A 15,988-nucleotide genomic window follows, 5' to 3' on the forward strand; every position below is an offset into this window, starting at 1 on the left:
AGCCATGTTCTAGGAGAGCAGATTTTATCCCTGCATCTTCAGTAGAGTCACCAGCTTACAAGGAAAGCCAACACATCTACAGATACCTGTATTCTCAACTCTAAATGCCATCATAGAGAGCATTCCTGGGTTAGAAAAGGTGAAGTCTTTCTACAAATATGAAAAGACAAGCAAGAGAGAGAAGGAAGTTGAGTCTTGAAGGCAGTTAGGACTTGGACATTTTAAAGTATGGCTTTCTGAGTAAGAGGTAGTGGAGTGTTTGTGGTTGCCATGGAAGCAAGGATCTGTTTGCCTCTGTATGAGGGTTAGAGTGCAGTTCCCTTTATTTGGGAGAGGGAATCCTGTGGTGCTTCTGAACCAAATGAATTTTGAGACTATAACATGTAAGTTATCAGGACTTAGTGGAGAAAAACTGCATCTAATTTTTAACAAAAAGTCATCTCTTGTGTATCATGTAGAAGTGTTCCTCTTCATTCAGTGTAAGCTTTGTTATAATTCCATTTCATACAACTTATCTGGCCTCTTATCTCTTTCTTAAAACCAGCCCCACTTATATATTAACTGTGATAAGCTGTCTTGATTAAGGCTTCTGTTGCTGTGATAAAACACCATGACTGAAAGCAGCTTGGGTAGGAAAGGGTTTACTTCAGCTTTTAGCTTGTTGTCCATCTTCCAGGGAAGTCAGGGTAGGAACCTGGAGTTAGGAACTGCTCCAGAAGCCGTGTAGGAGCTGTTTATAGCCTTGTTCAGCTAGGACCACCTGCCTCTTTCTGGGTAACAACATAGAAGGCAGGGCCTTCTCACATCAGTCATCAATCTGTACCACAGGTCAGTCTGGTGGGGACATTTTCTCAATTGAGGTTCTCTCTAAATGACTTAATTTGTCTCAGATTGACATAAAATTAGCTAGCATAGTCAGCCAGCAGGAGTCATTCTGCCTGTCTGAATCAGGTGTGTTTGTGCTAGTCTCTGGGTTAGGTCAGTGTTTCTCAAACTTCATTATGGGATGAAGCCCATGAAGAGCTCCTTAAATCCAGTCTAGTGTTGTCAGTATGGCCTGATTGGAAGTTGACCTTGGCTGTCTGCCTGTCTGCCTTCTGTCCTTCCCTTCCTGTCCATCCTTTTTCTCTTCCCTCTTTCTTTCCCTCCCTCCCCACTTTATTTCCATTTAGTTTCATTTTCGTTTGATCTTTGAGATAGTGTCTGATTAAGTAGCTCAGGCTAACCTAGAACTGCATCTGTAGCCTAGGTTGGCCTCAACTGCCCTCCATATGTTGGCATTCAACTCAAAGCAGTTTTTCCAACAAGCTGGTATTGCTGGTCGGTGCACCATTCTTTGAATAGTAAGAGTTGAGCATCTGTTTTTTAGCCTCCTTTTCTGTTCTCAAGTTAACACAAGGTAGCTTGGTAACGAAATAAAGTGGGGAGGGAGGGAAAGAAAGAGGGAAGAGAAAAAGGATGGACAGGAAGGGAAGGACAGAAGGCAGACAGGCAGACAGCCAAGGTCAACTTCCAATCAGGCCATACTGACAACACTAGACTGGATTTAAGGAGCTCTTCATGGGCTTCATCCCATAATGAAGTGTAAGGCAATAGTTACTGTGTCAAGCCAATAATGTTTACATTGGGCATGGTCAGGCTTACCACTGGCTCCTTGACTTGTTACTGCATACTCATTCTTCTCTGTATTTTAAAAAAAGTACCACTTTAAAAACATTTTAAAGTGGACAGTTTGTAATCCTTGCAATCTTTTCAGCATAAACTTACTCATATTTTCAGTAGTGTGTAATTTGCACTCATTTTGTAAGGAGGGCAATTTTTAATTCAGAACAGTTTAAAGGGACAGGTTACTAAACTCTCTGATAGGAAGCTCATGCAGATAATTGTGTACTTCATAGGAAAGTACATTGAAATCTCTGACCCAAGTCTTGTGTTTCTTTGAATGATCTTAGGAAAATTATCTGAGGAAAGCCACAGTTATACCTTGAGAAGTTAAATTTGGGAGACTTGGATGTTTTCCAGTCTTCAGGATGATTGCATTCAAAATGGGCCTCAATAATGAAGAAGCGACAGTTTTTACGAAGAGCAGACTTCCGTAGGATTAGAACATGGAAAAGGACCACTTTGGGTGGGTGGTTTGTGTACATAGGGAAGTTGGGGACAGATTGCAAGAAAGAGGTTCCTAGGGACAGTGATGAGGTTTGTTTACATCACACATGATGCTTTTCTCAGATATGTTCCTTAACATGACTGTAACATGTAGCAGGCAGCCCTTTCTATTTTGCTTTCATTTTCAGCATCATAGCCTTTCTCTATTTTTTCTACAAGACTTGGGCAACTGATCCAGGCTTCACTAAGGCTTCTGAGGAAGAAAGGAAAGTGGTAAGTCTTTTTTTAATTATGCCTTTTTCTGAGAGTCACAGCCATCCTGGCCTGTGGTACAGCTATGTCTGTAGTACCTGCCACTTAATAGGACAATGTAAATGTGGACTGATTAGACCATCAAAATGGGGTTCCCACACAGTTGCACTTAAGTTTTTAAAAACATCTATTTTCTGTAAATGTGATAGATACCCTACCAAACTTTTTCAGAGTTAATTTTTGTTGTTGGATCTTCCACCTCATTACAATTTTAGATTAGTGCCCTCTGTCTAGAACGCCTACCTCCATGAAGGAGTGATGATGATGCTGGATCATAATGGATTCTTCCTCCCCAATAGCCGAGGAGATATCTCCTTTTCTCTTTCAGGTGTGAAGTTGCCAGAGACATGCCTCTTTGTGGTTGTTCCTTGGATTTAGAAGTCAGGGAAAACGTTGTCTTCTATTACATAAGGCCTGCCCTGAAAGACCCAGGCCTTGTACTTGTAGCCATCAGTTTGGGTGCTTGTCCATGAATTTTATTTTATTTTTATTTTTTATTTTTTTGATGAGTGGTGTGTGTGTGTGTGTGTGTGTGTGTGTGTGTGTGTGTGTGTGTGTTCCTTTGTTGTAGCAGGCTATAACTGGGAGCTACATGCCATTTGAGAGAAGTGGTAAGAGGTGTGGGAGTATAATTTTTATGCAGTTAGATTTCTTGGCTGCTGTATGAAAGAACACCTTGAAAAGTCACATTATTTCAGGAACAGAGTGGTTGGGTGGGGAGTATTCCAAATTGCTGTCCTGACTACTTCTGAAGATAGAGTGGAAGCTGTGAGAACAGCACACAGCCATGCATTGCCCATTGCCCATTCAGTTGCATGCTAAGGTCAGATGTTTGTCTTTCAGAATATTGTCACCCTTGCAGAAACTGGCTGTCTGGACTTCAGGACATTTTGCACATCATGTCTTGTGAGTCTCCTCTGTTAATACTTTGTTTTCCATAGTACCGGCAAATTCTTAGTAGCATTGCTTATGTAAGCATTTGTCAGATCTTCATGGCATATGTATACACTTTTGTTTTTCCCCTGGTTCTAATTTTGTATTACTCTCAGACCAGTTTTCCACTGTGAGCATATGAAAGAATATTTATAATCTCATGAAGCTCCCTGTGGTTAATCTCTTTGTAAATTATCCATAGTACTTTTATTTGCTTTTCCTGTCATGAAGTATATGTTAGAATTCATTGTAAATGAGACACACCTTATCATCTCAAAATGACAAACAGGACCCTCCTATTTTGCAGTTGAGCCTTAGAAGAAGAGAGTAAATGATTGGAAGAGTCTGAAATGGAACTGAGATTTCCATTTTCTTACTCCAGTGCTCATGCTGAATGTGTCACTGCCGAGCTTTCCTAGCCAGTATGAACAGTGTCTGAATTCAGATCTCTTCTAGTGAAGGCTTATCTTTGTCATGTGCAGAAGTAAATATTAATAAGGCCTTTCAGAGCTTATGTGTGAGTAAATCATCTAGTTGGGATTATTTGTCCCAGTCTTCTATGACATATTAAAGTTTTGCTATGATCTGTTACCAAAGACTGTTTTGCTTTGGCCTCTCTTAATTGCCCTCAGATAAGGAAGCCTCTAAGGTCACTCCATTGCCATGTATGCAACTCTTGTGTGGCTCGATTTGATCAGCACTGCTTCTGGACTGGACGCTGCATAGGTGAGAGACTTAATTTGTTCTTACTTCTGTGGTGAAGTTAATTTAAGTATATTTGTTATCTGCGTAATTAAGAAAGAAATGGAAAGCCATCCAAGGTCTCCATTTCATAGCTCCTCTTCAAGAATCTTTACAGTTAAGACTTTGGGAAATGATTAACAGAATATTAATGACAGTTTTTTTTATTATTCTTTTATTAGTTCAAATTAGGAACAAGCTTGTTTCACATGTCAATCCCTTCTCCCTCTCCCTCCCCTCCCCCCACATCCCACCTGCCCCTAGCCATCCCCCCTCCACTCCCCAGGCAGGGTAAGGCCCTCAAAAGGGGCTCCCCAAAGTCTATCACATCATTCTGGGCCAGGCCTAGGCCCTTCCCCATGTGTCCAGACACTGAACCTACTAGAAGATAAAGTGGGAATACCCTTGAATTAATCAGTACAGGAGACTGCTTCCTGAATATAACACCAGTAGCACAGACACTGAGATCAACAATTAATAAATGGGATCTCCTGAAACTAAGAAGCTTCTGTAAGGCAAAGGACATAGTCAGTAAGACAAAACGACAGCCCACAGACTGGGAAAAGATATTCACCAACCCCACATCTGACAGAGGACTGATCTCCAAAATATACAAAGAACTCAAGAAGCTATTCTCCAAAACACCAAACAATCCAATTAAAAAGTGGGGTACAGAGCTAAGTAGACAATTCTCAATAGAGGAATCTAAAATGGCTGAAAGACACTTAAGAAAGTGTTCAACATCCTTAGCCATCAGGGAAATGCAAATCAAAACAACTCTGAGATACCATCTTACTCCTGTCAGAATGGCTAAAATCAAAAACACCAATGACAGTTTATGCTGGAGAGGATGCGGAGAAAGAGGAACACTCCTCCACTGCTGGTGGGAGTGCCAACTTGTACAGCCACTTTGGAAATCAGTATGGTGACTCCTCAAGAAAATGGGAATGAGTCTACCACAAGATCCTGAAATTCCATTCCTAGGCATATACCCAAAAGAAGCACATTCATATAACAAAGACATCTGTTCAGCCATGTTCTTAGCAGCATTATTTGTAATAGCCAGAAACTGGAAGCAGCCTAGATGGCCCTCAACCGAAGAATGGATAGAGAAAATGTGGTACATTTACACAATGGAGTACTACTCAGCAGAAAAAAACAATGGAATCTTGAAATTTGCAGGAAAATGGATGGAACTAGAAGAAACCATTCTGAGCGAGGTAACCCAATCACAAAAAGACAAACATGATATGTACTCACTCATATGTGGACCTGATTTATGATACATGGTAGTGACTGTGCTTTATCAGAGTTGTTTTTAATGATGTTGCTCAGAATGGTTTCCTTCCAGATGATGATGGAGAAGCTAATTAAAAAAAAAAAAAATGGTACCAGGTACCACAAGAGTAACAGAACTGTTCTGTTTTCATGGATTTTGTTTTTTACTTTTTTTTTTTTTAATAGAGTGTGCTGGATGTCTCTATAATTTTGTTCAAATGACTGCAGAACCTGGAAAAGCTGTTGCTGCTATTGATGCATAACATATTGTCATTATTGGTCTTTTTATATAAATATATATATATATATATATGTATGTATGTATGTATGTATGTATGTAATTTGAATTTTTGGAAACTTTAAATGTGCTGTCAACTTTGGAAAAAAGTATCCCAGTTTACCATGTTGATTTGGCATAGTACAGAAATTAACAGCCATATTGGTCTAGAAATGTTGAACTTAATTTTTTTCCATTTGTACAGGGTTTGTCTTGTCATTTGTGTAGTATTTTAGAGTTTATGAAATAAATCATCATCAGAGTATACCTTCGAGGTTGTTGTTACTATTTACATTTCAGGGCAAAGAGTAAATAATTGAGTTTTTTTTAGTATTTGTTTTCCACTCCAAATGTCACACTCTTTTCTTATGTTGTGACTTACCTTTTTTTACTACCTTCTCCATCTGTCTCCTTCAGTGCTCAGGTAGAAGACAGAACCAGAGTTAACAGAGGAACTATGATTGCATCTTCAATAGGGATTTGTTTTTATCCCCCTGAGGAACTTGAGGCTTCAGGTCAGGCAGGTTCCTGTGATACATTCTGATGTTCTCTTCTCTTCCTGGGAAAGGTGGCTAGATGATTCCTGGGGTCCCAGTCTTCCTGGGCCCCATTCTGTCATAAAGATTAGATGATTGGCAGCAAGGAAACAGTCCTAATGGGCCCATCTATTGTCTATGCTTATCAAATTGCATTTGGCAGTGTTTCCACATTCATAAGTAAGAGAGGTCCTCTTGCTATTGTAAGTGAGACTGTGGGATCAGAGAAAACCCAATGACTTTGGCTACAGTATCAAAGCTAGTAATCATAAACAAGGGTCATTTGTTGCCGTGGGTATCGATACTACTGAATATTGCTACTGCAGAGGAAGAGGAGACTGAATGGTGTTAATCATATCATTATGTGTTAGCCCCCAAATGTTCCCACCTCTACCATCAAGCAGCTAACACATTGTAGGGAGGGCTTTGGTTGCCTGATGCCCCTCACCCCTTCCTTCTATGACCTTTTTATTGGCCATGGTTTCCCCCACTTTGCTGTGTCTAGCATCCCACCAAGGTAGATTATGTACTTACTGCACTTCGATTTTGCTGTTCTGTTCCCTTTCAAGTTGGTCTTTGATGTCCGTAGGTTGTACTCACCCAAACACATTCCATGGAAAAGAGGCCAGATAAGATTTCACCTGCTGATTACCCCCAGTCCAAAGCTGGCTTTGCCCAGTTAACTTTTCTCTATGCAAACTGTCTTTTTTTAGGAAAGTAGGGAACATTATTTAACATGGACATCTGACCATCATATCAGAGCTATCTGGTTTAGGTATATTCAAAAGCAAAGCAAGCCTGTTTCTGTTTTTACTTTGAAAGTTTTTTTTTTTTTTTTTTTACAGAAAAGTAGTCTTGTCTGGGAAGTCCTTAGGAAAAGAAAATACTAAGTATGTTTCTTTCCTTCTGACTCAGGTTTTGGCAACCATCATCATTACCTCTTCTTCTTGCTTTCCCTTTCCATGGTATGTGACTGGATCATTTATGGATCTTTCGTCTGTAAGTATAAATGTTTCTTATAAGCTTATGTACCCATGCCCAGTTCTTGTCTGTGAGTTCTTGTCTGCCACACTCTGGCCAGTGTGTGAACCATACCCCTAGTGAAAGAATGAAGTGGCAGTCTTTAAAACTCTTCACAATAGAAAGCTGTAAGAAGAGGTAACTTGGCCATACATGGGAAGAGTGTCTGAGTGAATTTGAGTGGTCAGAACAGAAATGCATTATGTCTTGTGTAGACTTGTCCTCCTGTGAAGAGAAACGAGCTGCCTGAGTATAGAGCAGTGGTGAGTAAATGAGACAGGAAAAGAAGAGGCAGGCTGGAGGTGAGAGGGAAGAACAGTGGTCACAGTAAATTAAAGAGAAAGCTCTCAGAGTGCAGGCCATTTGAGAAGAATCTCACTGAAACTGAGAACAGGGGGAAACTGTCACAGAGGAGAAATTGGGAAGAAAATACTGACTCACTTGTTCTACAGTCCTGGAACAGAAAATAACCTTCAGTAGCATTTCTTAAAGATGCCAAGGTGTGTTGTGCAAGTCTGTTCTGAGGTGACTGATGAAGGACAGGTTTTAAACTGAAACACAAAGGATGTTGGTGAGCTCTTAAGAATTGTGTACCTGTACTCTTCACACCTGGAAATAGGTCATCTAGGGGAAGACCCTGTAATGCTAGTATGTATTTATGTATTTATTTGAACTTTGGGCTTTAACTGCTTGTTGTTTATATATTTTTGGAGACTGGGAAAATTTAGACATGGTCTTGACTCCTAATCTTTTTACATGTGCCCCCCACCCCGCCACCCACCTCCACCCCCGCCACCTCTGTTTTGTTGCCACTGATGTCCTAGCTTATTGCTGTAAGATGAAGTCTTCAGAAACACATTGTTTTCTTTTTGCCTCTACATTCCAAGCCCTAGCACTCTTGTCCTCCCAGGCTGTCTCCTCTTTCCATTGTCCTCATTTCTATCCCCACTTCCTTGTTTAAATTTAGAGGGTTTGGGGGGAGTATTTTTGTTGTCTTACATTTATTTGTTTGTTTGTGTGGGGGGACAACTTGCAGGAATCAGTTTTCTCCTTCCACCACATGTGCTTCAGGGATCAAACTCAGGTCAGCAGGCTTGGCGGCAGCAGCCTTAAGCAACTAAGCCAATCACTAGCACTATGGCAGCTGTTTGCGAGTTTATTCCATCTTGCACCTCCCTCCTGCACACAGCAGGGTTAGATTCTCTTGTGTTTGAGTTTTCTTGTTTGGAGGTTGTTAGTGTCTGTATGGATTGGGTTGCCTTGTGCCCTGACACGGGCATAGTACAGGGTTCAACCACTGTCAGACCTTTTCCTCCTCACATGTTGACTGTGTTCTCTAGAGAATACTTTATAAAACATAACCATGGCTGGCTCAAACAGGGCTGTTCTTGTCCAAATCCACAGCAGCCCAGAGCAGTTTAAACCCTTTTAGATTGTGTCTTATAGCAAAATGCATTCACGATCTCTTAACAGAGCTTCTCTGACAGCTGCCTTCTAAGGCATGGCAATGAAACCTGTTCTTGGAAGCCTTCTGAGTTGGCCCATGGGCCAGCTTTGTCTCTTGGACTTGATCCTAGCAGAAAGGAGCCAGACTTCGCACCACTCTTGTTACTCCTCACTAAAAATAGTCACGTTATTTGGTGTTGCAGTCCAGCACAACATCATGTTGATGAAGATAGCAGCAATTATCCATCACATTCAGTCTTTCCAAGTTGGTTTTTATAACACATATTTATACTTTCCCTTCTTTGTTTTCTTTTTCTGGCTTTGACCAGTTTTTATCTCATATTTTATTTGTGAGGAGTTACATTGACTTAAATTCTGTAGACCAGCTGAGCATACTTTGTCATTGATGACAGTATTGTGTCATTTGTCATTTTTTTCCAGACAGTAAACACAAGCTTGTGCTCCATTTCTCCTAACAAGGCCTCCTTGTCACCCCACCTCCTCTGTTTACCATTTATCTTGTTATCATTAGAGTTCTGTAATTTACCTTCTTCATATGGCCCACTACCTGCTGCTTCTAACTCAGCACAGACTCCATCCACTTTATCTTGTGTGAGGTCTATTTTAAGAGTAGAAAGAGGTGAATTGGGAAGTCTGCATCCTACAAGTTACAAGAAGAAAGGCATTACATCATATCCGGAAGGGCTTTGTAAGTATCAGAGCTACTTAATGATGAGAATGACTGGCCTGGAACAAAAGAATTTCCTGCCATGAAAGAGGATGAATTTGGATGGAGTGGAGGTGGGGAAGAATTGGGAAAGATAAAGGGAAACCATAATCAAGATATATTATGTGAGGGGGGAATCTGTTTTCAAAAAAGAGGGGGGAAAAAGAATTCCCTGTCATTAACCATAGACTATCTAGGAAGGCTGCATTAGCACGAATTAAATTGTTACCTTACATAAGATAATGTAGATGGCCACTTGTTGCCATATCTTTGGTACTAAATCTGAAGTCAGTGTGAGTGCTTCTCTGTAGGCCATGCTGTTATCAAGAAGAAGAATGAGGAGGAGGAAGAAGAGGAGAAGGAGGAGGAGGAGGAAAAAAAAAAAACAAAAAACAAAAAAAACAGGAGGAAGCAGTAGAAATCCTTAAGCTAAAAGAAGCTAGATAATCTCCCCCATTCAACAGATGTTTCTTCTTCCACCTGCTGTGGAAGTTATATTCTTTCTTTTTCTTTTATCCATTAGGTGCATAGGATGCTTCTTCCTTTGCTAACCTAATGAGAAGCTCTAAAATGTGTCATTTGCTTTAATAATGTGTTGCCATGATTGTTACTCAGCTCTTAAGGTGCTTTAGGCATATATTCATGAAAGGTGGTTAGGAATCAAAAGAGGGGAAAATAGATCTTGAAGACTAAAATGGACAGTCTTGGACTCATTTTCTTCCTGTCTCAGGGGATGCTCATGCTGCTTTGGATGGATGTCTGAAACTGCTTACAGATTATTAGAGGGCTTTGTGAAACATCAAAGTACAAATCTGCAGAATTCTCACTTCAGGAGTAATCTACCCTTTATGTACATCATGACCTTGAAGATCTGTTTCCTTGTTTCTGCTGCTTCCTACCTGTTTTTTCCTTGCTGCTACTCTCAGTTCATGGCCACAGTGAATGCCTCTTTTAATTGTCAGTGACTGACTGAATCTTGCTCTGTATTCTTGTGCTGGACTGGTCTGTCTGTGAGGCTCTTTACCCTGGCCTTTCTTGACAGGACTGTGAATCAGGCCAATGGCAGAGGTACACCAGGCCTGGCTCCCTATCACAGGTTATGTCCTGAAGGTATCTGGATGTTTGTATTATGTATTGTGCCCACAGCAATCCTGGTCACCTGAACCTTTAGCTAAGTATTTATATTCAATCTTGCACTAAATCCATAATGTCCCTTAAAGTGAAGAGGATTGCTTTCTCTAATGATTACCTTTTATTAGGTGTCATTATGCTCAATTGTCAAACCCTTAAAACATTGTAGCCTGTGTATTTTATGGTGAGTATGCTGTTTTTAGTGAACACTTTTCTAGGCCCTTTTTTATTTTATTCCTTTTACTGTCGACTGCTGGTGTGGTGCCATCAAAGCCTTACTACCACTCGGGTCCCCGTTCTCACCTCCAGTATCTGAACTGGCATTTAAAAGTAAACTCCTGAAGTTCAATTTCTGTGTTTGTTTGTCTGTCTGTTTGTTTGTTTTGTTTTACTTTTGATGCATGGAGCTTGGGCCAAGGACCATATACATGCTACTAAGGATACTCTCCACCCTGAGCTATTCTTCCTATTCCTAAAGTTAAATTCTGATCTATGCTATTGTCTGTCATTTCTCCCTAAGTAAAACTATATAATTTTATCTTTTTGCATGATAACTAAATTTTTGTCATTGTTAATAATGCTTTTTTTCCCTTGTGAATTTATAGACTGGTCAAATCATTGTACCACAACATTCAAGGAAGATGGATTATGGACCTACCTCAGTCAGATAGTGGCCTGTTCTCCCTGGGTTTTGTATATCTTCATGCTAGCAGCTTTCCATTTCTCATGGTCAACGTTTTTATTAATAAATCAACTCTTTCAGGTATTCTCATTATGGCTTTGAATGAAATTTTTAGGGACTCATAGTTGGGTAGAAAGACTTGACTTTAAAATCAGAAAACTAGCATCCAGTTCCTCTTCAGTTTTAGTTTCCTTGTCTGTAAGATGAAGGTAATAAAGTCCATCTGTTCCCACAGGCAGCTTAAAGGTTAGAATAACAAATTGCTTGCTCAGGTTGTATCCACTCAAGAATGATCTAATCTGGCCTTTTAATTTATCAAAGTCACTCAGTGAGTGGCAAAATCAGAAATGGACACTTAGTTCTTCTAACAGTCCCACTCAGGATTCTTTTCATCTTATATTTAAACTACATAGTATGTGAAAGCACAGAAACTGTAAAGTATTGCACAAGTGCAATGCAGTTAATTCCTTCAGTTCTTATAATTCTTGAGTAGCTGCAAGAGGGAGAAAGAAGAAAGACAGGCCACCATCCAGTGGACAGGGTGATAATCTGTTGAGAAAGTAGATGAAAGACAGGCCACTAACAGGTGGACAGGGTGCCCACCTGTTGAGAAAGTTCACATGCTAGGCAGTAGCAGCTTCAGGCTTTCTGCTGAGCTTCCTACCCTGTGCTGTGCCCTGTTTCTATAGCCTGTCTGCAGGAGGTAGGCAACAGTGGTCAGTCTAAGGCAACTATTATAAGACTAGGGTTTAGACTATTACTCCACAAAAGCAAAACAGATTCCACTTTTATGAGGAAATAATGATAGAAGTAAGAGGACAAGTGAAGGGAGTCAGGAAATGCTAAGGAAAGAGATTAACACTGACAAAACCAAGCATCCGGCTCTATCCTGCTGCCATCAGCAGCTCAGGCAGTAAGAATCAGTGTTACAAGTGAGTACTCATGTACTAATACTCAGTTTATAAACACATTTTCCAAAGCATTTACACATCTAGTTAATCATGAACACTAAGGTAGAGAATATACCAGAGTAGTAGCTCTATTGTCTAACAAAGGTAGACACCTTGCTTCTGACCAAAGGCCTACTGATGAGGTGATATGTGAGGTTCAGACACCCGTAATCGCTGAAGTGAGCACCTCTAATAATGCAATCTCCCAAGAGGTTAAAAACATGAGTATTAGAAGTTGAAGGCCAGCCTGGGCTACAAAGCAAAACCTGTCTCCAAAACAAATAGATGGTAGCATTAATATTTAATTTAAAGAAAGATTGATATATTTGTCTGCACTAAGGAAGAAAAATGGTTAAAAGTTTCAAATAATTTTCACAAACAAATATCTTACAGTTGTTTAATTATTTCTTTGGCAATTTTGATTTCCTAATGTAAGATCAATTTAACTGCATTAAATCGAACTGAGGCTGATAGTTGGGAGCAGAAGCTGTGTCTCACACTGACCTGCCAGTCCCAACTCCATCTCTCTCTGCTGTGTGGCCTTGAACCACTTACTTCACCTCTTTCAACCTCAGCATATGCCTTCGGTATGTTAGTTATGTCAGATCCTCAGCATAGTAGGATAAGGATGCTGTGATCACTCCGTTTTACAGATGAGCTAACCATGTGAACTGTTGTGGTCTATAATGATTTAAGAGTTTCTTAATCATCTTAGTCCTTACTCTTTAATTTATGAATTGTATGTTCTTCCCTTTAGTGTATTAACTTTTTTCTTTGACACCTTTTTAAAGTTCAGAAGTACTCAGAAACTATGATAATTGCACCAATGCTACCTTACCCTATTTCATTTGTTTAACAGCCGGTGCGTTCCTATGTTGAAATATAAATATGGCCACAAGACACGGCTGTAGTGAAGTTATTTCATAATTCTGAGTCAATGTACAGTGCTTTCTTGAGTATTAATAAAATTCAGACAGTAAGTTCAGCTATTATTTAGTAGGGTATTAAGTGTTTACCAACACCCTATAGTACACTTTTAAGATGTGGTAATTCTTGATGTACCTCCATCCTTTTCAGATTGCATTTCTGGGCCTAACTTCCCATGAGAGAATCAGCCTGTTAAAGCAAAGCAGACACATGAAACAGACGTTGTCCCTCAGGAAGACACCATATAAGTAAGTAAATTCTGGTCTTGTCACTGAGTCCTTGGAAGATTCCCAGCCACTGATTTCTTGACCTAGTTCCATTCTCTACCTTACTATCTGGTGGAGGTGAGCCTGTCTTTCTTGGAAGCCTCAGTGTTAGGTTTTAAGTGATAAGGTTATATGCCCACTGGGGTCAGGAATTTAGTCTCCTGGATGCGGCACAAATATAAATTACTTTGAAGTTTTGCCAAGATGGGGCCTCTCTATTTGAACCAAGTGATCACAAGGTTGTGTGTTGCTGGCAAGGAGTCAGCATGAGATAGTTAAGCATGAGGCTGACAAGCCAGCCACAGGGTTCTGTAAAAAGCATTGGGTGTGGTATGCTTTAGCATGACTTTTAAGCTCCAGTCATTCTTTTAATTCTCTGTGTAACATGCCTACCTATGTCAGATTTCTAGATTGGGATGTGTCCCCTTAGAACACTGGCTCTGTAAAATTTAACCTTGATTTTAAAGTTAGAGTGCTCTACAGGAACTCTGATCTTGTGTTGTGAAAGACCAGGCTTTATCTCCTGCCACCTACATCAGTGTCTGGGAGGCTGGGGGTGTGGCAGAGGTGACCCAGAGCCTTCAAGGGATTTAAGCACTTAGTGCTTATCTCAGTGGCAGTCTGTCTCAAAGCCTGCTCTTGGCTTTAGACTGTTAGATGGGGAATCAGGAACTGGTTTGATGTTACAATGTGGATTTATGGATGAGAGAAGAGTTGTCTACAGTGAAGATTGGCCATTCAGCTCTTAATTAAGCCAAGCAGAAGGAGCCTTAGGTAGAGACACATCTTCACAGTGTACAAAGAGATTATCCCACAACACAGTTCTACACTTGCAGCCCTCCTCTGAAAAGTTAGGTTAATCCTTTACCAACAGCTGCATGGTGCTCGTGTAGAGCACAACTGTCTAACGGCAGCATGGTCGAGGTTTGGTATGTGTACATTGGCTTTAACATAAAGATAGGGCATTGATGTGTGCATTAAAGTTAAGTATTCCCTGTGCTGGAGTAAGATAGAACTGTTTCAGCAATATGGAGAAAAGGTGATGCTGAAGATACTTATAATCATGGAGGCTCTGGGAAGATTGTGGATACTGACTGGACCTTGAGAATCAGGAGGAGATAAGGGTGAGAGTGTATTCCAAGCCCACAGTTCATAATCATGAGAAAACAGTCATCCTAGGAGTAGGAGGTTTGCAGAGGTGGGTTTGGGGAACTAAATCCTGAGGTCATTGAGTATAGTTCATTGAGTATAGTCTTGAATACAAAAATAAGGAGGCTGGATGTGATCTTCTGGACAGAGAGGTAGCTTGAAAAGGTTGAGCTTGGGAGGTAAGAGGCTGTCAGTGTATGAAGGGTTCTACAGGACAAGACAGTCTCCAATGCATCAGGAACTGGGACCCCCGTCAGAAGAGCTATTTAGAAGGCATAGGGAAAGCCAACCTTCCTGGTTACAGCTGTAGCCTATGTGAGCTTTCAGATAAAGTGCAATGAGAATAGGCGTAAAATGAGTAATGGCAGTGACTGGTAGTGTAATAGGAGGGGACCCAAAGGAAGTGATGAAGAAAAGTATTTTTGGGTTGTTGACCTGGTATCAGGGTCTCACGATAGCAATTCAGGTCCACAAATGGAGCTAGGTTTCAACTTTAGGGTTCCATACCAGGAGCTGCCACTTCCCTCTCAGCTTTCCGAAAGATCCTCAGAGGGTGAGTTATTGCAGATGCTCAGTGATCACTTACGGTTTGGGTGAATGCTTGTTGGGAGCAACATAGGGAACCTAGTGAGCCATCTTTTCTTCTTTTCTTGACAGCCTTGGATTCACACAGAACCTGGCAGATTTCTTTCAGTGTGGCTGCTTTGGCTTAGTGAAGCCCTGCATAATAGATTGGACCTCCCAGTACTCCATGGTTTTCCATCCTGCCAAGGAGAAAGTTCTTCGTTCTGTATGAAGAAAAGCACCTCCAAACTCACTCTTGACTTGTTTTTGTTTCTGTTGGTGCTGTGAGGTCTGAAAGTGAAGTGAGATGCCGAGCTCACCACCGTTCAAAACTGTGGGAACACAGTCCTCAGCAAGTGCGCACCCTCTGTCAGACCTAGAGAGAGAGCCTATCGAGCAATCTGACAGGCATCTTTAACAAAGTTCCATATTTCCCCAAGAACATGAGTTACTTTAAAAAAAAAACAAAAAACAAAAAACATAATAGTCACTGATTATGGATAAAATAGAGTATTTTCAAATACTGTATTGGCTTTTTAAAAATAGTACTCTTGAAACTTGTAATTTTTGATAAGTTATTTGTCTTTATTGTATCTATAAATATGTAAAGAGTATTTAAATAGATGTACCTGTTTTGCTTTCACACTTAATAAAAACATTTTTTTTATACTTGAGATTTGTTTCTGATGCTTAACTTCTGTAGAATCTTGAAGACAGGTTATCAAATATAGGGAAACTAATTCATGATTTTAGGAATGAGTTGAAATTACTGTTGATGCCAGCAAGCAATGTTTTACTTACTTTTCCTTTTAGAATTTGAATACATGAAGTCTCAATTTTACCCAGTACCATTAAAAGATTAATTGGTTGATGACACTACTTACTGATTTCCCCTGTTCTAGAAGAGATGCTGATTCTGTCTAACTCTTGGCATAATTAG

General features: G+C 40.3%; 1 protein-coding gene across 1 annotated transcript in view; it reads left to right on the forward strand.

Annotated features, from left to right (window-relative positions):
- Positions 1-15,513, forward strand: part of Zdhhc13 (zinc finger DHHC-type palmitoyltransferase 13) — a 42,939-nt gene extending 27,426 nt beyond the window's left edge. Inside the window, exons 11-17 of the mRNA XM_027410485.2 lie at positions 2,258-2,382; positions 3,265-3,327; positions 3,987-4,080; positions 7,102-7,185; positions 11,116-11,273; positions 13,220-13,317; positions 15,142-15,513. Coding sequence (XP_027266286.1) covers positions 2,258-2,382; positions 3,265-3,327; positions 3,987-4,080; positions 7,102-7,185; positions 11,116-11,273; positions 13,220-13,317; positions 15,142-15,280 — 761 coding nt within the window. The 3' untranslated portion in view covers positions 15,281-15,513. The remainder of the gene's footprint in view (positions 1-2,257; positions 2,383-3,264; positions 3,328-3,986; positions 4,081-7,101; positions 7,186-11,115; positions 11,274-13,219; positions 13,318-15,141) is intronic.
- Positions 15,514-15,988: the final 475 nt, after the last annotated feature.

This window comes from Cricetulus griseus, chromosome 3, assembly GCF_003668045.3.
Source record: "Cricetulus griseus strain 17A/GY chromosome 3, alternate assembly CriGri-PICRH-1.0, whole genome shotgun sequence".
Taxonomy (NCBI): Eukaryota; Metazoa; Chordata; class Mammalia; order Rodentia; family Cricetidae; genus Cricetulus; species Cricetulus griseus.